General features: G+C 31.9%; 1 protein-coding gene across 9 annotated transcripts; it reads right to left on the reverse strand.

The window, feature by feature from the left end:
• Positions 1-148: 148 nt before the first annotated feature.
• LOC125055181 (uncharacterized protein DDB_G0284459-like) lies at positions 149-27985 on the reverse strand. Of its 9 annotated transcripts, none has more exons than XM_047657483.1 (9): positions 27901-27985; positions 20277-20506; positions 7533-7583; positions 5964-6100; positions 4155-4376; positions 3446-3579; positions 3131-3316; positions 2968-3036; positions 149-2873 (listed from the first exon to the last, which is right to left on the reverse strand). In XM_047657483.1, exons 3-9 carry the CDS (start codon positions 7573-7575, stop codon positions 695-697), a joined length of 2970 nt encoding a protein of 989 aa, XP_047513439.1. In that variant the 5' UTR covers positions 7576-7583; positions 20277-20506; positions 27901-27985; the 3' UTR covers positions 149-694. The 9 variants fall into 9 exon arrangements, with proteins under 9 accessions (XP_047513439.1, XP_047513437.1, XP_047513442.1 ...); XM_047657481.1 differs by having other exon boundaries at positions 27878-27958; XM_047657486.1 differs by having other exon boundaries at positions 20277-20357; positions 27901-27927.
• Positions 27986-27994: the final 9 nt, after the last annotated feature.

Here is a 27994-nt window from a genome sequence, read left to right on the forward strand (position 1 = left end):
TCTTCCCCAATTTCAAGTATCTTACGAGTGGAACAATGAGAGAACAGAACACTGTTATGGTGAAGATTGGAAATCGAACTTCAGGTTGTGATCATTATTTTCAACAGTAAATGTGTTTGTTTCTGGGCATCAAAAGCAAATAAAATACGACATTTTTCAAGATTTTATCATTATTTTTACAAAACCTTAAAAATACAATAATTACAAATTCGTATTACCAATATCAGTGCTTATATATAATTGCAAAAGTCTTGCTATTTTAGAAATTATTTTACATAAATCGATAAGACTTTACAATTGTTCGGGTAACCTTTGAAAAATAGTTTAGGTAACTAGAATATATGAGGTCAACAGTAAATATAACAGAGATCGCGCTGGTATAGCATGTATTGACATCTGGAAAAAGTGTGGGTTCATAAAGACTATCTTCATTTATTATTAATTTATAATTACTGTGATTGGCAGTGATTTTTTGCTTATAACTTAATATACTTAATACCAAAGATTTAACTGATAAAAGTAATGTATGAGATGAGTATTTAGATTCCTAGAACAACCTTATCTATCGCCTGACTAGGCAACGGGATAAAAACATCATTTTCAAGTAAATTTTGTAAATACCGTTTCGCGCTTAACCATGATAATCTTAGTACATCTTTCTATACAGTATCTTTCAAAGGTTACCACTGAAATTTTAAAAGAAATCTCCTAATGGTCTATATACAAGTTGTCTGGCTGGTCGCGCCAATCGTTCATAACTCAGTTGAGGCTTTAAGTAGTATGACGTCGGCGTTCTTAAGCTGACACCAGATATTTGAGGACGTTTATATATTTGATACTGTGATAGTTCTGATGCTGCAAATTGTGGTTCGGGCTGTATGTTATTTCTAAACCTAGTGAATGTGTAATCTCTGTTTGTAGGAACAATAAAACCAGTTGACCCTCTGATGTTGGCCAAATTTGGTGTGGCTTCGTTAAACCTCTCATCATATTCACTTTCTAAAGAATCAGCTAGATTCTGCTTAATGGAAACTTCAGGGATTCGTAAAGGCTTTCCAGTTGCCGTGTAAGGTTTGGATATTTCTGGTTTTGGTTCTAATTTTGGTTTCTCTTGTGATAAATATGGTTTCAAATAAGCGGCGGGTTTTAATGTTGATTCTAATTGTTCTCTCATTGCCTCGTAGTTATCATTGAAAGTTCTCAATACTTTTGAGGCTAAATCTTTAGCTTTGTTTTCTTGTTTTTCTGCAAGCTTCGGATACTCTTTTGGTTTGTTTTCTTGTGTTGTTGTTGGGGGTGGTGCAGTTTCAAGTTCAGTCGTTGTAGTTATTGGTTCCTTTTTGTTGTTGTTTTCATATTCAATATCTTCTTCGTCGTAATATTCGTATTCTTCTTCAGCTTTAGGATCTGTGCTTGGTTTTTCCGTTGCTAAAGTTGTTGTAGTTTGTTTTGTTGTTGTGGGGATAGTTGTTGTTGGTGCAGGAGTAGTAGTAGTCGTGGTAGTAGTTGTTGGTGTAGTAGTAGTAGTTGTAGTAGTTGAAGTAGAAGTAGGTTTAGGGGTGGTGCTTGGTAGCGAGTTTAAGTTCTTTCCACCTACCGGTTGTAATCCTCTTGGTAGGTAGGGACTTCCACCCCTAGACGGTAAAAAAGGACGTTTAACAACTTTGACGTTAGGCCTTATTTCTCTCATCTTATTAACTATTTCTTCGTTCTTTCCATCGCTCGTTCTTTCTTTATCTTCATCGTAATCATAATCGTAATCTTTTGTTTTTGATCCATCGATAGGTCGATCATTTCTCTTCTGATTGTATGTGTATTTGACTGCTTTTGTTGGTGGTTCGTAATCATATTCTTCATCTTCATAATCTATTGGGCGTTTAGGTTTTTTTGTTGGTGCAGGTCTTGGTTTGAACTTTTCTCTTTCAAGTGGCTCTGGTTTTGGACGTTGTTGTATCGTGCTCGTTTTCGCTGATGGAAGTGCTTTAGTCTCATCTTCATCCTCATAATCATCATAATACTCTTCTTCGGGCTTCGATGACGCTTTTGCTGTAGACACTGGTACATATTCATACTTATCTTTTTCACTTAGTGGCACTGGCCGTTTAATTTTCGGAGGCATTCTAGGTTTACTAAAAATTCCTTGACCGTTCGGTTTGACTAGGGGTGTATCAGGCGCCGTGGGTGCCTGTCTTTTTTCTTCACGTCTTTCATCGTCATTATTTCTGTCTTGTTTTGGGTGGGGTCGCTCATCTCTGCCTCTATACGGTCTATCATATATTCGACGACCTTCATTTGTTTTTTCTCTTGGCCTATTATAACGGTTATCATCCAAAGGCCGTCTCTCGTCTTTATCTCTTGTCCGAAATTCGTCTCTTGGTTTGACATCGTCTTTTAGTTTACCTTCAGCACGTGGCCTAATTTCATCTCTGGGTTTAATGTCATCTCTCAGTCGGCTTTCGCTTCTGGACCTAGTTTCATCCCTTGGTTTTATTTCATCTCTGGGTCGTATGTCGTCTCTCGGCCGTTTCTCATCTCTAGTTCTTAACTCATCTCTTGGCTGTACTTCATCTCTTAAAGTATCATCATCTCTATCTCTATCTTTTTTGTCATCTAGTGCTTCATCCCGAGAACGAAATTCATCTCTTGGTGTTTTCGGTCTGCTAGCTCTTGGCCTTTCATCATCCTCATCTCTATATCTATCGTCTATTTCTTCCTTGGGCTTTTGTTGACGTCTTCCGCCTTTATAAGGTCTTCTTTCATCTTCATCATATGGTCTTCTATAATCTGGTCTTTTGCTTCTGGGTCTTTCATAGGGTCTTCTGTCATCGTAATCATCTTCGTCAACATCTCGTGATTTTGAACGCGTGTCATACCTGTAATGGATAATAAAATAATATTAAACGCATTTTCCTTAAAATAATTTATGAATTTATTGTAAGCAATGTGTTTTTGTATCAGACAACCTACCGGTCATCATAGTCGTCTTGAGGCCGTCTTTTTCCTGGTCTTCCACGTGGCCTAGTTCTTCTGCCACCTCTGTAAAATTAAGAAACAAGACATTCACATATGTATAATATGTAGAAATAAGTTATGATTAGTTTTAACTGAAATTATAAAGCAGTCGACTTACCTTTCTTCATCATCATATTCATCTCTATCCCTCGAGTAATAATAGTCATCATCATCGTAGTAGTCATATCGGTGGTGTGGCCTTCTCCGTGGAGGTCTGGGTGGCCTAGTGGTTGTTGTGGTAGTTGTAGTACTTGGAGGAGGTGGCGGCGTGGCGCTGGTGGTAGCTTTGTAGAGCGCTTCATTTCTGTAATATTAATAAAAATTCACTTCTTCATATTTCTTAATATAACAAGACACAGTTTTTGGATAGTCACTTCTTAGTCTAATAAATAAAATATGTTTGAATCAATTAAATGATGACAAGTTCGCTTACCTATGGAAATAGTTGGCTGAATTTTTGCAGTCTACTTCTGACACGAATTGACAAATGAACGTTTTTTGATCAAATGCTGTGTAGTTGGCGCATAGGAAGTCATACCGCGTACCGAAGAGACAATGATGGTACACCTTGAATAATAAGTAATTATAGTTTAATTACTGTGTATGATATTTAGAGAGAAATAAGTCTCTCTAGACAGGAATGTTATTTTTGTTTATATTACGGGGCAAAGGTGATGGGGAGTCGAATTGGAAATACTATTGACGTAATAGTTGAGCGAAAGGTTATCGACCCTGATGTCGTGTATTCGAACCCTGTCTTACAGATTTTCTATGTGCGTAAATACGACATATACGGTAAAAAGACCATCGTAAAGGTTGACTGCTGCTGTTAATCTACTTGTAAAGGAAAATTATTTACTAAACACCTGCAGACATGTCTCCTGCCAAATTGGGACTTCAAATTCCTGGTTTGCCTAAACTATTACAATGATCTCAAAATGGTCTTACAAAAACAAGACAAATTTTGAGTACTATTATATGTATAAAAGTTATTAAAACCATTAAGTTAGTACTACAGTGCTCAAACTACTATAAAACGGCTGTTAAAATAGTAAGCTTATAATGAATTATTCCTTTAGTTAGTGACTATGGTTCAGAGTTACACTAAAATTATCAATAGTTTAGTGATAGGTTATAAATACCTGACACTTATGAGGTATTGCAGCGTAGAAGCCGTCATGTAGACCTTCACATTTGAAGTCCATTGTCTCTGGAGGTGGAACTGTTGCATAGAATGGGTATTCGGATAAATTGTACCCATTCAGCTCTCTTGGTAAATTGGGGTCATAGATGTAGTCAAGTTGAGGTATTCCAGAATACTTTGACGTTGTGTTTGTCTCAGCTCCCTCTGCTGTGGTTTCCATCTGGATGGAATGGAAAATATTTTTATTAAAAAGTATTCGATGATAATTGCTGGTGACCGTTAATAAGGCTATTACTCAAAGATTCAGCCAGATTTCTGTATCTGTTTCATGATCATTTGTAAATCTAATAGACAAGTGGGTGATCAGCCTCCTGACACACGCCTTCGAATTTTTGGGCCTAAGGCTAGCCGGTTTGATCACGATGTTTTCCTTCACCGTTAGAGCGAATGTTAAAAGCGCACATAGACAGAAAGTCCACTGGTGCCGTGGATCGAACCTACGATCTCAAGGATGAGAGTCGCACGCTGAAGCCAACACTGCTCCCATAAGCAATATATTAAACTAGTATCAAATCTTTATTATATGTTATAAAAGACGCAATATCTCTCATTTAGTTTTCCTTGGTAAGGGAAGGTTTTCATTACAGTTTACGCATCGGAACATAATCATAAATATAGTTTTACTATACGGATTCTATATATATATACATTACTACATTACACAGCTTTGTAACTGAGGGAAATTTTTTAGGAATTTCTTCAAGCTATTTTAGCTGCAATTTAAATCAGCGGGTAGTCCAATAACTTTAAATCAATGTATAGTTATGATAGGAAATGAGGCAAGTGTAACAGGAAACGACACTACTTGTTGAGGCGATCCACTTTTTACTTCCGTTATAATGTGACATTGACCAGAATAGAAGGGTTTTCTTCTTTTCGTTCGAGAAAATTTTACGTTCATATGATAAACAATCTTAGTTGATAATCGTTCTATTCAATCATTTTACTGATAACTGAGGTGGGATTCCCACGGTTTCAAGTAACATATACGATAGAATAAGTCAAGAACACACATTTCAAGGGGGATTTAAGAATGCAACTTTGTCAACGTAGATGGCTGCAATCGTTTTATTTAAAAGATATTAATTGATAATATACATTCATTCATATATCGAGTGTTTCATATTTTAATAATGCCTTCAAGATTTTTTAATAATTTAATTGCTTGTCCTGTCAAGTAACGAAATTGCATTTATCATATTCCGACTTATGGCCACAGATATATAACTCAAACTCAAACTCAAAATATCTTTATTCAAGTGGGTAACCAAGTACACTTTTGAATCGTCAAGTTAAATTAATCGTAAATTTACAATTACTACCAGGGCCAATATATATAAAATGATTATATCACATATAGATATATTACATATAGAAGTAATTTATCACGACTTGCCTGGGAAACCTGACTTGCGAAAACCCTACTCATTGCACATAAAGAATTCTATATTATTAACTAGCAGACGGGCCAAGCGTTGCTGTGGCTAAGGTTTTTGTTATATTACATAGTAGCAAACTAATTCAAGGAAACGGTAGGAGAACACCAGTCATGGGGACCCATGGGGACTATGCTTTTTTGGTGGTTATGCCATTAAATTGTAGCTTATGTGAAACGTTGGTACTTTCAACACAGCGCCATCTGTTAGAATTGTGACTTTCAAATAATAAACAAATATTTTGCAATAAAATAATAGATAAGTATGTACATAGCAATTAATTTGAGAGACATAAAAATGCAAGACATTACCTGTGCTTCATCATCGGGGCCTGACGGTTCTTCCTCTGGTGCAGCAGTAGTGGTGGTTGTGGTCTTTGCGAAGATGAGCGATGTAGCTCGTTTCGCTGTTGTACTGGGAAGACTCGAGAATGCTATAACTGCTACACCTGGAATAAAATTCATTCCTTTCTTTAACCTTTAATAAAAGGTAGTTCCGTTGCATACTGTGTTAATTTAATTGATCAATATTATAATGGGTGGGTGTTAGTATTTGAAAAACAACGCCACATACAACGACCACTATTTAAGCCTCGACTTCTTTAAGCTATCGCGGAGTATGCTTAAAAGGAGTAATCCATAGCGCAAATCACTTGCATCATGCGCACATCCCACATTTACTCGCTCCCTACATACCGAGACTTAAACATCATCACACAACACACCCGAATTAGGTATTACTTAGTTAATATTTAATAATTTTTATTGATTTTTTATTTCGAAAATCTTTAAAACTTTTTGTATATATTATGTATGCCATCTTTGGCTTTAGTTTGAGTGTTGTTTGTTATATACAATTTATGTTAGCTGTATGAATACGAAGCATATAAATAAATATAACAGTACTCGTATAAGAAGCCTAACATTATATAATTTAAGAAACTAAATCTCAATCTATTTTTCTCGTTATTTTGTTGCCTAACTGAACTTTTCTGTTTTTTTTTAAAAAAACCAATAATACAAATATGGTTGGTCTTTATAAGGCGATTTAACTTGCTACTTTCGTAAAGTTCAAATATACAGCTTATTAAATGAGAGTAGAAGTATTACTTAAGATATGTTGAAATGTCATTCTTATTAACCTACAGAGAAGCATTGGATTTTAGGAAAATTCCTAAGTAAAAATGTCAAAGAATCAAAATTTACATAATTCAAGGTTGTACATTTGGTTGAGTTCCGAGTAAAGTTTTAACGTCACATTGGTAAATCCAGTGAAAAAGATGAGTTGGCGGTTTTAAGGTTAAGGCCATTAGTTTATTAAGTTATTTATTATTAAATTTCATAAAGTTTATTAAAACCAAAATAGAACAATAAAATATAAAGTATTTACAATTTTCTTCACCTACATAAAAAAGTTTGGTCCCTTTTACGCTGGCAGCATTTCTTCGCTGTATTGAGATACATATTCATTGAGCGAGAAACCTAGTAGTGAACCCCACGGCCCAAGAGTACTAGAGTACTCTACTCCAAAGGAAACAAATCAAAGTTGGAGGAAACACTTATATTTCAGCCGTTTTTTTTTCTGCCTATTCTTCAGCCCCAGCTTTTTAACATCCGGTTGAAGGACAGTTTTATGTTCATAATATAAATAAGATTACTCTTATATATATTCTGAACATTACATAATTTTATATAAAAAGTGGTAGCAACGCAATTAAACTTAAAAAAATATAAATGAAAAATCTATACCGTATCTTATTGTTCTGTAATATAACGAATCATTTTTTCGATTCTTTTTAAAGAATAGTTGTAGTAGAATGAAATTTTACTATATAAAAGAAAATTGTTATAACTTCCATAAGTTGTAACTTCAATACTTACAAAATATAGAGAATGCCAGCCACCTGTGGCGGGATCGTTTCATGATTGTACCTGAAACAAATAACATTTTAATTAGCGAGATATTTTTAACTTAAATCTCTTAACTTTGTCATGAGCCATCACTGGCTTGAAAGAGATGTGTACATATACAGCAGAAAAAATAATAGCCGGTGTCTACCGGACGGCGGAGTTCTTACTCAGTGCCTTGCCAAGATGCGGTAACAGAGCGGACAGGTCACAAAAGGTATGCTTTTTATCTCAGCCTTAAGCGGTCCACCAACCAGATTGATCAAGTGAAAGACTTATCTTTCTCAAAACTACGCTCTTATAAGAGAGGCGCTGTACAGAAACCGGTGGAAAGTGGAAACAGATAGTCCTCTCCAGATGCTTTCTTGCTGCGCTCAGACATGAGCTGCCAATTGAAGAGAAAGAGTTTAGCGAAGATTCTTTATTCGCGACATCAAATATATACGTAAAAGTGCAACGCACACATATGAGCTTGGCATTTTGCATTCTTGAACAATTTAAATGTATTCGGTTTGCAAAGAACTTTGAGACGTTTACCTTGTCTTGTTATTTATTGCTTTAGCGCTATGAAAAGTAGTTTATATATACTTATATGTATTTAAATAACTAAATTATAAAAACGATGTAGAAATAATATACACTTCAAACATCTAAAATAATATAAGTTAAGTAAGTCAATATTTGTTTAAATCTGTATCGTCAATTATGTACTTTATATTTGTTCTCGTTAAAATGATTAGCATTTCCAGTAGGTATATGTTATTTCCTTTGTATTTAGATTTCTGTACCAATAAATTTCTATAAAATATAAGAAAAAAACAGGCATGGAGAAGTCAAGTAAAGTTCTCTCAAGAGAAATCGATCGATCGAATCGAAATTATAGTGCAGAAGATGAAACACACGATTATCTATGATCAATTTGACATAGATCATAGGAGATAACTTAATATTTTTACCTAAACTAACACTAGTACTAGAGTACACTGCTCAAAGCTACTTATAAAACTGGATGGTCTATGGAATATTTTTCGTTGAGTTTCGGCACAGAAAAGTAATCTTACTATTATATATAATTTTACCTTTTGAACTATTAATTTGTCTAAATTGTAATAGCAAGTATAAAAATAAATGTTTATTACCATTTTTTAATTATACTCTTGATGAAATCTCGTAAAATTATAATTTTATGAGAGCCATATCGTGAAATGTTTCTAGGCTATCCTTGAGTTGAAACATCGTGACTGAGAGGATCAGCTATTTTAGGACCACGATTATCTTTTGTTTTGAAGAATGGGTATTATAACCCTCGGCGTCGGAGATTAATGATTTTAAAAGGTCGGCGCTGCAACTTGCCATTAAATGCATATGGATAAAAACTTGATTCAGCTGAATTATTATACATGTAGCAAATTTTTATTATAGCAAACATTTACTGACTAAAATAACATTCACTAAATAAATTTAAATGAAAATCTTTAAAATTTGAAATATTTGCAAAAACATATAATATCTTCTTGTCGGAACAGCTCCTGAATTTTGTTAATTTCTCATAAAACGTTTCATATTGAGACAATTGAGTTAATTTATTTCTCTCAGTCCTTGCATTCGTAATTATTATATAGTATAAATATATGCTTTTAGTATAATATTTTTATCATTCGAACCGAAGAACGAGAGGTTCTTAACTCTCGAACTTCAGAACTAACATAAGTAATAACCTACAAGTAAGCATATTCGTAATGGGAATCCAAAATGGCGGATAGAACAATACGAGTAAAAGTTGCAATGCAAGGACGGCACAAGGTGATCGACCGGGCATATTTCCTTTACTTATAAGTATTAAAGGAAAATCTTATAAATTCTTTAGCGTTGATCTAACGCATAAGGCAAATTAAATAATCATGTATTAATTGTAACGCCAGGAAAGGCTACCTTGAATCTAATTCAAGAAGTTTTTATTAATACATTTTAGAAAGATCCTTTTAGACCTGTTGAACATTGGTTTTCTTTCCGAAGGGCTAGAACTATTTTTATACCTATTCTACATATAGGGGAGGGGTTGTGGTGGTGAAATATAATAATCTTTAGTTATATTAATTATTAATGAACTTGGAATGGAAAACTATGCAGGTTGTTAAACGAATAACATAATCCTCTTTTAACGTTTCGGTTAAAGATATCACAGGATAATATAGCATTAGAAATACAAGAAACAATAGTGAAAGTGTTCACCGGAGCGAGACGAATGCGTGAGATAGGTACTCTCATTTTTTATAATCGGTTAATATTCATTTAAATGCATAACGCCGATAAATAAAGAAAATCTTGTATACTTGTTTGAAGGTTGTACAATGTACATAGATACGTTTAATTGGCAAATTAGCTACAGTAGCTTAGCGACCGTCGTTTGTGAAGAAGTAACACAAAAAAATGGCAAATAACCTTCTCCAAGGTTCTGTTTATCTAAGAAGGCTTGACATCACATAACGATAATAGTTTTGACACAGTTTTATCCACGACCAGGGTTGCCTTCAATAAATAAATCAGTGGCACTACAACCTTTTTTTAGTTCTCTCGGTTGTCATCTGTTTCATGAACATTTGTCAATCTAATAGGCAGGTAGCTGATCAGCCTCCTGTGCCTGACACACGCCATCGACTTTGGGTCTAAGACAAGCCGGTTTCATGAAGATGTTTTCCTTCACCGTTCGCACATAGAAGGAAAAAAGGTGTACACCCGGGGATCAAATTTACACCTTAGGGATTAGAGTCGCACGCTGAAGCCACTAGGCCAACACTGCTCTTAATAAAATAAAGCATTAACTAAATAAATATAGTAGGTGAAATAAACGTTTATATCAGGTCTATCAACCATAAGCTGGGAATCAAAACTTCTAATTTACAGAAATTTTATATCACGAAATCATTAAACAACTATATGTGCAATATCATTACTAACTATGTTCAATATTGTATGACAACAGAAAAACAATATTAGGACTTGTCTAATGCCATTTTAATGATAATATTGTGTAACATCCGCAAGTACGCATCATTAAAACTCATTAGTTAGTAATTATTATTTATAGCGTGACGCGTGCTAAATTTAAGAAATTTCACATAATATCAATAAAAGCAGTCAAATGCTATGTTTGATTTATATTTCATTAACTTAAGTCTTAAGTTTAAATGTACTTAAGAGAATGAATGGTACAGATATTATGAAGAGTTTGAAAGAAATATATTTTATCCTTTATATAAAGGATAAAGTTCTATGATATGTCAAAATATAACCAATTGGTGGTGTAAAAAATTACATATAGTATCATTACATTGGACACCCAGCATGTTCAGTACAAAAATCACAATTATACAGCTATTACTGAAATTTAAACAAAACAAAAAAGGAGTTTAAAATCAGGTTAAATCAAAGAAAACAAGCATCTGAAAACATAAATTATAAATAAGAGATTTTGAAAATTAAACTATTAGCCTTTTTATCACTCTTTTGGGACGCTTCTTACTCTGGAGAGAGTCTGATTACGGAGCTCAATAGTAGCTGAAGAAGGAAGAGGAATCACTTTCAGCTCAGCCATAGAAATTACTTGATGCCGGGTGCCATCAGCACTTAGAGACATCAAATAACTTCCTTGCCTCCATAATGGTCTAAGATCCTGCTATACAACGACCTTCACCGAGATGCTTATTTAATGAAACTTATTTTATATATAATTTAATATGTCAATAAATATAATCCATATGGGTTGCCTAGCAAATTTCAGTCCAGAGTATTTTTAATTAATTAAAAAAAAAAAATTTTTTTTAAACATTTCACCGATATGATTATTAGATAAATTCTATACCAATCGAAAGTATGAAGCCCATAGAATATGCAAAAGTTAGGGTGTTTTTAATCAATTAATTATTTATGTGTTTATTTTTTATGTGACACTAAAGTATATATACATCTTTAGTATAAAAGAAGGTTTTAGTGATACATATATAATACTACCCTGATTAAAAATATTGATTGAAAAAAGTTCAAAAAATTTACTACATGCAAATTATAAAAAAAATTTTTTTTTAAATATTAATTAAACATACTCTGGACTGAAATTTGCTAGGCAACCCATATGGATTATATTTATTGACATATTAAATTAAATATAAAATAAGTTTAATTAAATAAGCATCTCGGTGAAGGTCGTTGTATAGCGGGATCTTATACTATAAAGGCATCATGCCTGCCTTTATTCAGAAATACTGATATTTTTATACCCGTACCCTTCAGTTGGGTTTAATTTAACCATATACTATCTCTTATATGAACATCCGAGCTTAACCAGTAAAGGCCTTTGTTATGTTTCTTAATCCTTATATACGATACCAAAGAGTACGGCGATAACTTTAGCGAACTTTTAAATTTGTTTCCTAATGATGTTTGGTCATTAAACATAGCTATGAGCTCAAACTGACACTAGAGATTTTGTAGAGAAGACAGAAGAAAAGCCCGAAACCAATCAAACTCCACTGACATATTTAATACTTCTGTGGCAGATTTTTCCAGCTGCAATCTGTTTTCGTGCAACACATCTATCCCATCCCGGGGCACCCTCATGCCAGTGTCGTGAGAAAATATGCCTAAATCAAAGTATAATAAGTATTCCAAGAAATTGCTGAATGAAATATGTTTGAAACACAAAGTTAACATTGTACCGTTGAGTTTTTTCATAGTTTGCATTTAGAACTAGGATAAATTTCAATTGTTGCTACTGTGATGGCTATCCTATCCATAAAAAGTTAAATAAATATCAAGATATTGACGGATCGTTCTCGACTTCATCGAAATGATTCACTTCACCGACGAGCTCTGTTTGTACTGGACTTCTATTAGTTTGATATATTTCCTTGGTTGTTAAATATAATTAATATATGAATATAGTTACCAGTTGTGAAGGGGCGCAAAGTAGCGTTGCCATTTCCTTTTTTAACAGAGCTGAACACGCTCTCACGTGTCAAGATTGATAAACAATCGAATTTTTAATTACTTATATGATATTCAGTCTCAGAACTCAATTTTGTCGGGTAGTTATAGTTCAAATCACGCAGCAGTACAGTTATGCAACGTGAGACACAGACAGACGTGCCGACGATACTAACTGCACCCCACTTGTTATGCTAATGCACTTGCAAAAGAACTTTGGTTGGGCAAAATATTTGAATGTATGTTGAACTAAACTAAATGAGGTTTTAAAAGATTTTTTAAATTTTTTAATATGATTGGTATCTGTGGTACCTATCACGGATCTAGCTATTATAATTTTAGTCTATGCAAGCCTTAAAATGTAACTTATTTTTCAACAGTTGGTATCAACCAAAGTTGTATACCTCGTAATTTATAAAAAAAACACATTTGAGCACGGAAATATAACAGAAATAGCTTCTATTGGATGTATTTTAAGATACAGTCAAATGCTTAAACCAAATTTCTAAAAATAGCTTATTGCAACGTCACCTAAAGCACAAGCCAATTTATAATTTGTTTTTATTAAATGTGATGTGCCATCGGTATTTATGCACAAAAGGCAGAGGGCACATAAGATGCCTTTATGGAGAGTTGGTTACCTACTGGCCTACTGTTTGTATGGGCATAGAGGTCAATTGCATACAAGGTTTGGTAAGTGGCTCTTGAAGATCTGAGGTGGATGTGACATTTTATGCATTTAGGGCTCATGCCCGAAGCTTTTTACGTTCTGTAATTGTTCAATCGTAACCCTCTGTTGGGGCATATGGCAGACACTATTGTTCGTCTAAGCAGACGCCTGTATTTTTTTATACAGAACTGGACAGACGCTTGGCCACAACCCGATGTTAAGTAAGATATGGCCTATTGGAGGGCACGCATGTCCAGGAGATATCTTTTTTACCGCAGATTAAATGAACCGATATTGACTGTTTGGGTAAGATAGAAGGGGCCAAGGAGTTCCACCCCATTGCTGTTTTTATAAGAAACGAACCAAATCGTGCAATGTAGCACCCTATGTCAACTATGAAGAAGTGTAATCTAACATTGGTATTTTTTATATATATAAGTACTAAGTAGGCTGCTTACAAATCCGAAATAACTACTGATTTGCATCCGAGATGGTGTTTTCTTAGCCACAGAGGCAGTTATATACTTAATAATAAAATCAAACTTTATTCATATAGGTCAGATAAGAAGTTAAATTAATTCTAAATTTACACTTACTACCCATATACTACTGTTTGAGTTGGAGAAAATAAATTCCAAGGATTAGGATCATTTAAATATTAGTCAAATTTATTAAAAGCTTTATTGATTAATTTACGATTAAAGAGAGCTTTGAATTTATTTAGTAATCATTCTCTAATTTCGCTCGGGAGTTTGTTGTATGTATGCACAAGGCACAAAAACGAATTGTTAGCATAAAAGTAATAATACATTTTTGTATGGAATATTTTATGACCGCTTCGTGGTCGTATTTGGAACTAAAATAACGGAAGCAATATACATGACGACTGCTTTCAAATACCATTTGTACAAGAAATTGTATGAGAAATAATTGTATACATATATAAAGAAAAACATAACTTATGTATTGTTTTGAATAGATATTTCACGCAGGCGCTTAATACTTGACAGATTCATGTTACTCAAGATACTCGATTCGACGATGCCTATCGGAAAGTTTACTGTAGTAAAAGTATTTAAGTTTAACAATTAAGCCTTGGGAGCCTTAGGTTTATTTGAATTATAACTTAGCTAAGCGAGGAAAGTAAACATCAACTAATGGAGGTTGCAAAAGCCTTCAATATATTTATTCTTGAATCGAGGCCGATGTATTACAAAATATGTTTGACACTATCTGTACGTTCACTCTGAGGACCTATGGAAAAGGTCGCACTATTCTAATACTTTTTAATTAACTGTGTGGTAGTATTTGTAATAATATTGTTGATAAATGGGTATTTTTATCGCATGGGATGAGAGCATTGCGTTAAACCAGTTGGATTTGATTCCTGGTAAAAGAGTTTTGATTTGAAGGAATGACTTATCTAGAAGAAAGAGGCGTAAAAATGATAAGGCCTGTTGTAACCTTTAACTATGTGAAACTATAAAATATGAATTTATAGAACAGAGCAGGAAGCTCATCTGATGGAGGACTCGCGAGTTCGTTGCCGGCCTTTTGAAAATTGGTACGTTCTTTTCTTGAAGGACCCTAAGCCGAATTGGTTCCGAATAACTTTAGTGGGCGTTGGTTCCACATAGTAGTGGTGTGCGGCAAGAAGAAAATGCTATATATACTGTTTTTAGATTTAAATAGAAAATATCAGAAGTGAGGATAGTTGTCAGTTTAAAATTATCACGAAATAGAAGTAATAAGAGTTAGTCAAATTGAAAATTAAATGTCAAAAAATAAGAGTGTACAATTTGTATTACTTAAAATAGATGTTGTTCCTATATTTGTTATTTTATAATTATGTATTAACATAAATGGTTAATTCATTTTGTAAGCATAAAAAATAAATTTGAATACAAAGAATTTCATGAAAATAAAGTTTATAGTCGGTTGTATTTATTAAAATAGTGGTCATTTCACTGTGGTTAGGCACAGGAGACTGCAGACATTTGACGCATACTAATAGGCAAGTAAAAGCCAACATTGCGTTTTAAGAATTTATAATTAACTATTGGTTAAAGTCTTTGTTCTTTTATTTTGTTAGGTATTTATTTTTAAATATAAACACATTATATTTGACTACATTTACTTATTCAATCGGTCAAGGCTCACTTTTTATGGATGCTTTTATTGAAACTAAAATTCCAACTTATAAAAAACTGGACGGCACAAGATTGCATAAAAAAAAGAATAAGTCCTCGTTGGTGTGAGAGTATCTAACAGAAGCTCTTTTATTATATTATCGAGAAAAGAAGTTTAAATGAAAGTTATGCTTATAATATGGATTTAGTTGAAAATTTTAACATTATTCTCTATTCCAATATGCTCAAGCTGAATTATAACCAAAATATAATGCATTTATGTTTATAGTAAATACGTTATTTAAGTAATTTGTTTGTTAAATTAATGAATACAAGCAAACGAGTTACCGAGAAAACCGGATGAAAAACTAGTTTTATACTAACTGATACTCGTGACTTCGCGTATTTAATTACAATAAGTTTAGTAGTTTAATTCTAGAAATAGGGTAATGGCTTATGGATAACCATATATGTACCTCAATTATTTTCCTTTGCGGTTAAGTTAGTTAAGAAAATTAAAGATCCTATTTGTGTACCTCAATTATTTTCCTTTGCGGTTAAGTTAGTTAAGAAAATTAAAGATCCTATTTGTGTACACGAATGTCATATTGATTATTAATCATCCCTGAGAAATATTTATTAAAAGAACAAGTATATATCATAGTCGTATGATAAATACGTCTTTTCTAAAACGAAACCACTGTTTAGTAAGAAATTAAACTAATAAATTGAACAAACCAAGATTCACAAACATATATATATACAGATTTAGTAATTTTCAGTACAAATAAAATAAAATGTCATTTGGCACGTAATTTATAAGCCGTTGGCAACTTGACATAGTTACCTACTTAGTGAGGCAATTGTTCATGAAAATATGTTGTGTAATATTTTGTGGTTTTAAGTAACACTAATATCTAATATATGCAAATGTCTTGTTAGAAACAGTCTGTCAAAATAACAATGTTTATTTTATCAATAATCCTTGTTTCGGATCTGGTTCTTGTTACACACGAATTGTGGCGTTAAGGCCCGTTCGGAGCGTATGCTCCTTTCGTGTGGTGTGTTGGCTCGCGTCCTGCTATTAGGGTGTAAGTTTTTGTAGATCAGAGCAAAAGGAAAACATATTCAAGTAATGCACGAGAATTACACTTATAAGAAAACATACACTTACTATTTTATAGTCAGTAAAAACTGGGTTATATATAAAGGTATATTAATAAGAGAACAATATTTACGATACTACTTTTTGAACACAATTCGACAAAATAAGGTTGTTAAGATATAACGTATAATTGAATTATACAATAGCTTACACAATGTTAGGTAATACCATTGTGCGGGTCAAAAGGCACTCACGAGTGGACTTAGAAATCGTTTTTATTGTAACCGTGTTATAAATGCTTATTAAGTAACTGCAGCATGTATTAGCTATTAAAATTTGTATTTAACATAAAAGTTTTAATACATTATCAAGCAGTAGTATCGAAATTTTAATTAATTGTAAGTCATTGAAAACGTTTTTTGCCTTAATAACTAACAAACAAGATGAATGACACGCAGTTTTGTGTGTGCTTTATTGTGTAATAATTGTGTTGGTTATATTAGTTTTAATTAAATAATTGAACAAAAAATGGTCACAAAAAAGATAATGATTAATTTATCTAATTAAATGTTTGTTACCTTGGCTTTGTTTTTATTTTTTTAATAATTCTTACATTTTATTAATTTTAGTTTCGATGAAATAGAGTTGCGACATACTATAATCTGTTGTTTATAAAAAATAATATATGTATTACATTATAACAATCTTATACAAATAGCAATAGCTGTTTTGTACTAGTAAGTATCTTATTTGTGTGATTAACTTTAAGGTCGTAAATTTGAATCTTGGATGTGTACCAATGCATGTTTCTTTCTTCTGTGTGCGCAATCAACGTTTGCTCTAACGGTGAAAGCAAACATTGTGTGGAAACCCTGTTTGAGACTCAAAATCTTACAACATGGATCAAGCACAAAAGGCTGATCACCTATTTGTTTAAATAAAATATAAATAGAATAGTGGATAACACCTTGCCTTATTTAAAGGAGGATATATTTTTTTTCTGGCCTTGAATATCTACTACGTACGTAATATATTTCGTAATCCTACATCTAACATAAATTAATATAACAAAAACAATAACTAACCTAAAAATATAATAACTAAAATATATTATTAAAAGGAGGGACTCCTTTTTGGCAAGGTTCCGAAGATACTAGCAGCGTTGAATTGAATAGCTAGACTTATTCTTAAAGGAGTATATGGCCGATAGATTTCGTTAAAGCATAAACTGTTTGTGATCATTGTTTCTTTATTACAAATGAAATCTGTAAGATCTAATCTATCTATCTAAATATGCAAATAATTATTCAGTATCCGGTTAATAATATAACAATTAAGTATCCGGTTGTTCTAATCTCAAATTAAGCTGATAAAAGTTAAATTTATTTAGTCGAAACTCTGAAAAGTGTAGCCGTACCAAAATGCATCTTTTTTGTATTTGAATTGGTCTAATAACTAATTAAATGCATATAAATGGATTGCATAATAAAGAACAAAAATATAATATTATATTCAATAGACAAACAAGTTCACAGCTAGCTCTATCGCCATAAGTTTAGAGTGTGCTTGACGTCATGGAATCATGGATCAGTTTTATCTATAAATTATCTCTAGATCAGAGGTTAAGATTTCTTCTCAATATATAAAATCAGTAAAGCAGTTTATATGGAAATCACTTTTGGATTAAATTAATGTTAAAATATATAGATGACTAGCAAACTCGGCGAACTCCGTTTCGCCACCAGATGGCTTCGTTTTATGTAACATTTCGTTTGGTGATCCCGCTTTTCTGTTGAAATTTTCCTGAATTCCTATAAACCTCGCGGAGCCCGAGACCTTTCCAACGAATGCAAAACCGTGGAAATCGGTTCGTGCGTTCTGCAGTTATAGCGTCAGGAAGGAAAACCCGACTTATTTTTATATAGTAGATGTAATTTTTCAAACAAATTAGGTTTCCTTTATATGTCAGTTAATTTTAATTAATATTGATTTTAACACATGTACAACAAAGTATGTTCAATTCATTATTATATTTGGATGAATAAAATTCACCAGAGTGGCTTTAATTCTCGGGTATAATTAATATTTTTATCAATCGCTAATAAAAACTATTCAAAATTAATTTCACTTTACAAAATTAATTTTTATAACAGCAATAACATGATAAGTCAATAATAACCTTGACATCTGATATTTAAATGAAAATTAATTTGTTATTTAAAAATATATCAAAGTATGTATTATTTGTTAATTAACACTTTATTAAAATATATGCTATAAATCATTACAAAAAAACTCCGCGAAAGATTAACGACCTTATTTTTTACGAAAAATATATTAGGTCATGGCAACCGGATTTAGAAATACTATTTTTCCTTAAATTCTAAATCCGGTTACCATGACCTAATATATTTAAATATGGAATCGTATAATCAAAACGTTTGTTTAGCTAGCTAATTTAGATTCTTGACTTTGTGTATTCCATGGAAATTATAACAAAAATTCACAGCTGTCTTGTAATTAAGAATAAGAAAATTACAAGATAAATGCGAAAAATTATAAAAACATATATGTGATTATTTCTTCATATTTATACTTAATAGTGAACAAAAATAACCATATACGAAGTATCGTTTTCTTTTTATACTAGCGTCCCGCGCGTTGAACTCTTTTGTATGGATGAAGTTGAAAATTAAGACTTAAGATATGACTGTGCGGAGTGAACTTAATACTAATTATTCTTATATCAACGAATATAAATGTCTTATTTATAATATTTTGAATTTGGAATTTATTTTAATTTTATTATGAAATTTGGAATTTGGAAGATAATTTTTACGTATGTTACCAAACCTGTGTAGACATTTAAAAAAGTTCGGTGATATTAAAGAAATTCTGTAAAATGTAAATTATAATCCAGTTTGTATATCTCGATTCTCCCTTTCCAAAGTCAATCAAACAGCGGATTAATATCAAAATATACTTTAAGTAATGATAAAGTTTTATGATAATTGTTCTTAAATGCTGCAATACGAAACAAGTAATCATCTCGTGATGATACTGTGTCAAATCGATTGTATCATCTTTGATTCGTTATGTCACTACCGTTTTAACTTTTACATTTTATTGTAAGACAATTTTTTATAGCCTTGTATACATAGGATTGGATACTTCACGAATGTTTTAATTGGTGGTAATTGACATGTTGTTGTTTACTTTTTTGTACTAAAAAATTGTGCATTTTTATTAAAATTGTATGTATTTTATATTGCTACAGTCATAGTTTCTGAAGAATACAGTTTTATAACATCAAGAATCTAAACATATACAAAAAGGCTAAAATGGAAATGGGCCGGTCACATTGGCCGCATTTGTGATGGCAGATGGGTCAAAAAGACCCTTCCTTGGAAGGGCCCAGTGGGAAGAAGAAAGAGAGGATGCCCACCGAAAACTTGGGAAGATGACATAAAAGGGATAGCGGGAAAAAACTGGAAAATTGGCGCAACAAATAGGGATAAGTGGAAGAATCTGCAGGAGGCCTTCACCTCATCGGAGGTCGAGTACTAGTGTAAAACTTAAAAGACATGGACTTACTGTAGTTTAGTGTACTCGAATAAAGGCTATTTTTTTTTTAATATCAAGAATCTAGTATATGTGTTCTGTTGTAATACTTTGTTTGAAAATTTTAAATAAATTGACTTAATTTTTCAAGACTTTTATTCATACCCTTCTATAGAAGACGATCAAAATGTGAATTTTATAATCTGTCTAAATAAATTTTATATAGAATCGTACAATGGAAGTATCCCGAATCTGTAAAAATAACTTACCAATTGTTCCTCTCGTAGTAAAACACAAAGTCCAAATGTTTTATAACACTTTTAACTTCACTTCACATATCTATAAATACACTAATCCAAATAATAATCAAAATAATAAAATATCAAATAAATAACAATGGCGTAAATCGCAAATTTGAAATAGAGAAAGAAAAAGTCTTTAAAGAACTTTAATACAGTTTGAGAAGCTGTTTGGTTTTCAATGTGCATTTAAGAAATGACTGAAAAAGAATTTAAAAAACAATTTAGGTTGCGTAACGGTTTAAGTGAATGTCATTTAAAGGAAGGGTTTTTAGGTAATGCATTCTTATACAATGATAAAGATTTTACTTGTAATTTTATACTGGACATGAATGCTGCTTTAATATACCATCGATTGAAAATTGAGAATTCTCAATGTATTGTTTGACTCATACATTTCGATCTAGTGTTCCACTTTGTTATTGTAAAATATTCTTAATCTAAGCATCGTGATAAGAACACTTTTTATTCATTTAATAGATATAAACAGTTTAATAGATTTACGTTTTTGACTGTGTGAAATTTTTGGTACATACAAAATAGTTAAATCGAATAAAGATAGTTTTAACAATTTTACTGGAATGTCTGTCTCTAGATGAAGCTTAGTAAAACGACAAAAGATAATTACAAGATATATTAAATGTCAATTGCAAAAAATTGCATAAGCAACCGGTTTGGTTTCCTAACATATAGACTTCCTAATTGCTAATACTGGAAACATTAAACAAAATGAAGTGAACTTTAAGTTTTGGTCTATTTAAATATTAATTACAACCAGGGGCCATTAATTTCTCGTTAGATTGGTTTATCGTGTTATTGTTTTTTTAATAGGGCAGTGGAACGGTAAGTTTTTTACGAGATTAATCTGGTTTTAATAATGAATATTATTTTAAGATAAAATGTTTCTTTTTTTATTAATAAACGAATATGCTACATATTATATATACGTAATAAAGGTAAATTGAAACAACAATTGCTTTACAATCATACATACTATCTGTTAGACATGTTTTTTTTTATAGGACTCTAGCCTATCAGGCCCGCGATTAGGTCTGTGGCCGAGAAGCTAGGCATCAGGGGAGTGTCAAAATCTCCCCTTTTCTAAAAAGGGACTTTATTTACTTAAAAGGCTTGGCGTCTCCCACCCGTCCCGGGTAACTAGATCTTAAGGAACTTTGTAAATGATTAAACGTATACATGAAAATAAAAGTGAAATAGCGAGGTCAAAACTAAATATCCGCCATTTTATGTATGACATAACTTGAGATACGTATAATTTATGAGCTATTCAATAATATTTTGCATAACGTGTCGGTGTAACATTTAGAAATATTTTGTGTGACTTTTAGTTACCAAAAAGGATATCTAAAAAATCACTCAAATATAAGGTGTTTTTGTTGTTATTTATTTATTTACTAAAGTTTACCACATTATACATAATGCTATATTACAAGCTATCTTTTCTAAAATATATGACAATTATGGTAAACATAATCTTACAAAAAAATAAAAATAGATTATATATATATAATATATATATATATTAAATAAATTACTAGCAAAAAGCGGATTAGGTATGATATAGGTACTTAACAATGCTTTTTAAAAATATCAGTCCACTACCGAATATATCCAGCTCCGGATAAGTATGATTGTTAGATGTGATTCTGATTATGCGCCAATTTACTAATTAAAATAAATTTTCCAGCTGGTTATTGGATTAAATGTGATGTTTTCTAAATCGTGTTCTATACGAAGGCTTATTTCAAAAGACTAAATGAGTAGCAAAGATTACATTGCATAACGTGAATTTAATTAAAACTATTTTCACTAAACCTTGAAGAACTAAAGTAATTCGTTGTTTCACTTGATAATTACTAAATTGCAACAGCACGCTATTGCTGTCTCACTCACTGTAATTCAACATTAACCTTTTATATTTGCATTCTTTAAAAAAAAATCTTTAATACAAAGAAAATTAAAAAAAAATGTTGCTTCAAAATTTAAAGATTGTAAACCAAAAATGTAAACCTAAGTCTGTCAAAACATAAGTAAAAATAGATAAAGTTAAGGTGATTTATGAGTAACACAGGTAATAGAAGATTTAAATTAGTACCTAAGTGAGATAAATTCCACACACTACACTACACCACTGCACTTTCAAATAGTGAACTGAGGGGAACGGAGTTCGAACTGAGCAATGGAATGGCGAGAGGGGATGTAGGGTGGCATCGGTTTTAGATATAATTTAAGTTTATTAATTCAAATAATATAATGTACGTGATATTCAGACACCAGTGATTTATTAAAATAATAGCTGTATTTAAGTAGATAAAATATGCAATTTAAAAACCCAGCCTATGTATTATCTAGAGTCTATGCGACAATCTATTGTCTCTGTTCGTGTACGCTCCATAATGACATATATATGTTAAATACTTATTAATTATGACTAACGACAATATATTCAATGTTTCGGTGTAACGACGATACATTTGCTATATTATTATTAATTTATTCATCCATTTGCATGTAAAAATTTAATCAACATACATAGCTGTAGTTATTTTCCACAAAGCTCTGTATTAATATTCAAATTTTGACATTAATGAGTCGTCAGTATTCTATCCATATTGTCATTGAAATTTTGACATTTATGAAACTTGTCCGACTAGATTCGAAGCCATGGCCGCCCCAAGCGTTGCGTGCTGACAATGCAGCATTGCGCAGTTGAGAAACCAACGCTCGCATTTACATAAACCAGAATATATGTTATTTGCGGTATATAAGCCGCGTCTTCAAAACTAGTTGAGAATGGGTTGCTGCTATGGGTTCTACATTAAAGCCAGTTTAAAGAGGTTTCCCCATTAAAGCCAGTTTAAAGAGGTATTAAACTGGCTTTGTTTGGCACACAATATTAAGTGTAAAATAACTTCGTATATACAACTCTGTACGAAGTTACTTTACTTGATATAAGTGTATCTATCTTGCTTAACATACATTAAAAGTCTCCAAAAACTTTTGAATGTTTGAGAAACAAAAGACAACTTTCGTGACACAAGCATAAGCGTGATAAAACACTTTTAATAGACAATTTTATATTGAAGCAACGCTCGCTAAATTGTATAAGAGACAGTATTCGATTTGACGAAAACTATAGCGTTCAGACTATACCTTGAAACGTTGTGTAGGAATCAAAACTTTCTTTGGGACTTAAAATCCTATTTTAAATGGAAGAGTCAATCAGTGCGCTGCATCTATGCAAGTGAATTGAAACTTTAAAACTAAAGAGACATGGTTCATAATAATTTTAACGTTTCCAAGGCTTTTGATATAAAAAAATTGTAATGTTACTCATTCCACGTCATTAAATTTGTATAGGTTGACATCCCTACTAATTGGCAAAGAAGATAGAGAGTGAAGGCCGAGAGAAAAAGCCGGCGTAAAAAACTCTCGGTACACTTTAATATCAAATATTAATATCAAATCAATATACAAGGTAGGTTTCGATTTTTCGAATTTGGATGAATATCATATTTGATTAGTAATATAATAGCAATGATTCTGGAGATTGACAAGATTTTTACACAGGTGGAATAATTTCCATAGATTTCATTTCTGATATTTTTGAGATTTCGATTCAAAGATTGGGGTAAAAACATGAAGTTTCAAATAAAAAAAATATTATCATCATTTCATATTTTGTGAAGGAGCAGTGTTGGCCTAGTGGTGTTGGTATGCAGGATTCTCGACCCTGAGGTCCGTGTTCGAATCATGTCTGTATGCAATAAAACCTTGTCTTTAAAATAATGATCAAGAAATAGATGCATCTGCGGCCTAGAAAGGTTGTAGCGCTTTAATATCACATTAATTAAACGGATGCTTTTATTAATTAAGAAAAGTTACATTTCAGTCGTTTACTATATCTAAATTGTCTAATTACTTCACGTTAAGCTCCACATATTTATATTGTCTTACTATGTCATTGAAACAGCGTAATATCGTACATTGTCGTGCGAAACGTTTCCTCCTCAATTTCCTTCCTTTCGTTTCCTTAATTTAACAATATAACCTAATTACTAACTAGCATACACGCAAACAATTTTAATTTACGAGTGACAGATATATGGCGCTTATTCGTTATTGTATAACGTTGTAAAAGTGTAGTTGTAAATAGGCATAGATGAAAACAAAGTTGGTTGACCTATTGTTTTATACCAATTTTCTTTACCTTAATTGGAATCAGATTGCGTGTTAAATGTAAGATAACGGGGGCTACTCGTTCTAATATCTTCTAAAATGCATTAGTATATGTTATTATTTTGAAGAGAAAATGATTTCGACTGAAGCATGACAAAACAGTGCATAAATGTTTTCAACTGCTTTTGGAGTGCAGTTGGTGATGTACAATACTGTTTGTTTGTGTATTGAACGAGCTAGTCCAAGGTACAGGTTGTTTTAATTGAATTTTTGCGTATAGTCCATGTAATAGCAAACTAATTATCTCGGGATAAATCACGTTGCCAATTCCGACAATATATTGACGTCTATTAAACGATTTACAAAGTCTTTAACACCTGTATTCTACCCTGCCTTACATATGGTGGCGAAACTTGGACACTCTCTTACCAGCACAGGGATATGCTAACACACTGCCATAGAGCCGTGGAAAGAAGGAAATCAGACAAGCATAGAACTAGAACATTCTAAGGTAGACCAAATGAAATGGAGATGGACGGATCACATGCTACTGAGCTCCCATGAAAAATGGAGCAAAATATTGACGGACGGAATACGAAGAAGAAGCCGACAACGCAAAACATGGGAGGACGAACTCAAATTAATAGCAGGCTACAACTGGAGATGAGTCGCAAAGGATAGAGAACAGTGGAAAGGATTAGAGGAGAGTGCCAAGAGGCACACCGGACTCCAAGGTATACTATAGTGAAAATATATTAAAGATCACAGATCACAGAGTTTCAGAATATAAAGACTATATTATTATTTTAAACAATTTACAATGAATACCTAAGTACCGAAATATACTTTCTTCAACAATGGTTGAAAATGGTTAAATAATGAATTTATCACTTTACATAATCCACATGACATACGTTGCGATCACTAGACCTTATACACTTTCGCTTATTCATTGTTTTAATTTAAAAAATAGTGAAATATCATTATCATTGAATAAAAATAATTAAGATGTTATGTTTGGACTTTGGAGAGAGATTTGCAAATACAATTTAAAGAAATTTTCACTATCTTTATACAATCATAAATTGAACTTAAAAGTCTAGTAAATTTTTAGATTTACCTTTGTATGAATTAGGTATAAAAATATGTACCAAGTAATGCAAGCTAACTAAAGCATCTTAAAATAAGATGTTTTCCCAGTTAAAACAAGTTTTCTAATAAAATAACATTTTCTTGTAAAACGGAGAAGCCAAACGGTATCTAATTGCTTAGCAAACAATTGATTAAACTATATAAATCTTGAAATAGTAACGAAAACGCTTACTTTCACTAGTTACGCAAAACTATAGCGGTGCAGGCGCAGGCCGAATGCTAAACCAAAACATTGCTATTCGTTATTCCATTCAAATGCCGATTTTTCAATCATACGATATCTATTAGGTCGTGATTTTAAGTAACAGTTACCTATAATTTACATACAAAATAGAATTTAAATCTATTTTGTTAAGGATAAACTGTGTTTCACTAGAACATACTAAAACCAGATTGGATATTTGGACATCTATAATGTTTCTGACTCGTGAATCCTCTTCCCGTATCGTTTTTGAATCTAACAATGAATAAATCAAGGTGTTTAGAGTTATTTGTTACCAATTAAGACTTGAAGGTATAAAGAGATAGTTACGATTATGAACTTTACCTATAATGTGTTGTTCACTTATAAAACCGGATTTTAAATAAGGCTTTTGTTAAATAGCGTTCTATATTTCGCTGCGAAATCGAAACCCTAAGTCTGGATTGCAAAACTTTGCGCAGACTGTGCAATATTCTGATGAAAATGATTACTAATATTTTGCGACACCAAATTATTGACCATAGAGTCTATAAATTCGATTTAGATAAGAGATAATATCAGAGAAGTATTGGCTAAATGCATATTAAGAAACTTGGCAATATGATATTTTTTTTTAGCTAAATCAAAATAGAAAATTGTGTTAAATTCTTATATCACAGACCAATTGTGCTTACTTAAAATGCGCGATGTTTTTTGTTTAATAAATTTAAGCATGTCATTTACCAGTTATAAAAATATCAGAAGAGAAATGCACTACTGTCTCATCTTGGGAAGGTCAATCTTTTCTTATAATACGTCTTCGCAAATTAACCTTACTGCACCAGGATATTATAATATCGAGATATATAAAGTGATTGTAACAACCTTGCAGCGACATTCTTTAAATATTCAAGTGGTACAAAATTAATATCACTGTGAAGGCTGTAGAAAAATCTAGAATAGCACAACAAATTTTCGATATATGTATATATATATATATATACAAAGCAACCGTGGATGGTCCAAATCCAGGAGGTACTAGAGAAGGGACAAGTTAAAAGAACCATAAAAGTCTGCATGGTGAATGTCATTAAAGTGGTTGAAGAGGGAGAGATCTGTGGTCTCTGCCGTCACCTTTGGGATATAAGGCGTGATGATATAAATAAATAAATAAAAAATTCAACAAAAAAATGGCCGTGACGTTTCAATGATAAAAGCTTTTTGATACCTGTACAGAAATTTTTGTTAAATGAAAATAATTTTAGATTTATTTGTGTCGTTGTTTATGAAATTCCAATTTATCGTCTCAACTTTATTGAGGCACGATTGCCGTTGCTTTATACGTGTATTTATTTCCGTCAAAAGCCTTTCTCAGGACAAGATTATGAACATGTTACGCAAAGTGTTTATATAATAGTATCGAAATTTGTAAGCCAAGGTTATAACTCTTGAGTACTTATTAACTCCTGGTATCTTGTTAATTGAGCCAACAAGTCTTATATAAAAATAATTAATAAGAACCCCTTTTTTAGTAACTAACATTCAAATATTGATAAAAAAGCTTGTTTACACAATTGATATCATAAAACCACTATTCAGGTAAAGTTATTTAAACCTGAACTAAAACAAACCTAAAATTTAATTTAAAATTTATTTAAGATAAAAGAAATAAATTTTCTAAATTATATGAAAGTTACAAAGTTTACGCTCTCGAAGGTTCGATACGATTGTTTACTGCGATATTTGTTTAAGGTATTTTTACGAATAATTAAAATAATTATCCAGCTTAATGTTTTATAGATAAAATAATTTTTAAATATTAAATAATAATAAAAATTACATCTTTCAAGGACTATTGACCATATTGCCATATAATTTAATTCTTACCAGCAACAAATTGACGCAAGACAATAAATGACCTGAATGAAAAAACGGGTTCTATGACATACCGAAAAAAGTTACCAAACCGTTACGCAACCTCACGCTTGACCAGAGACTATTGCTAACGAATAAAAAAAATAACTGTCAAATAGAATACCATTTGAATTTGAAAACACTCACTCAGTTTAAATTTAATTTTAGATTTATTTATTATAACGCGGAATATACGTGCGACACGAGTGAACGTATATAAAAAACTGACTGGTGAATTGGA

The sequence above is a fragment of the Pieris napi genome, chromosome 13 (assembly GCF_905475465.1).
Source record: "Pieris napi chromosome 13, ilPieNapi1.2, whole genome shotgun sequence".
NCBI lineage: Eukaryota > Metazoa > Arthropoda > Insecta > Lepidoptera > Pieridae > Pieris > Pieris napi.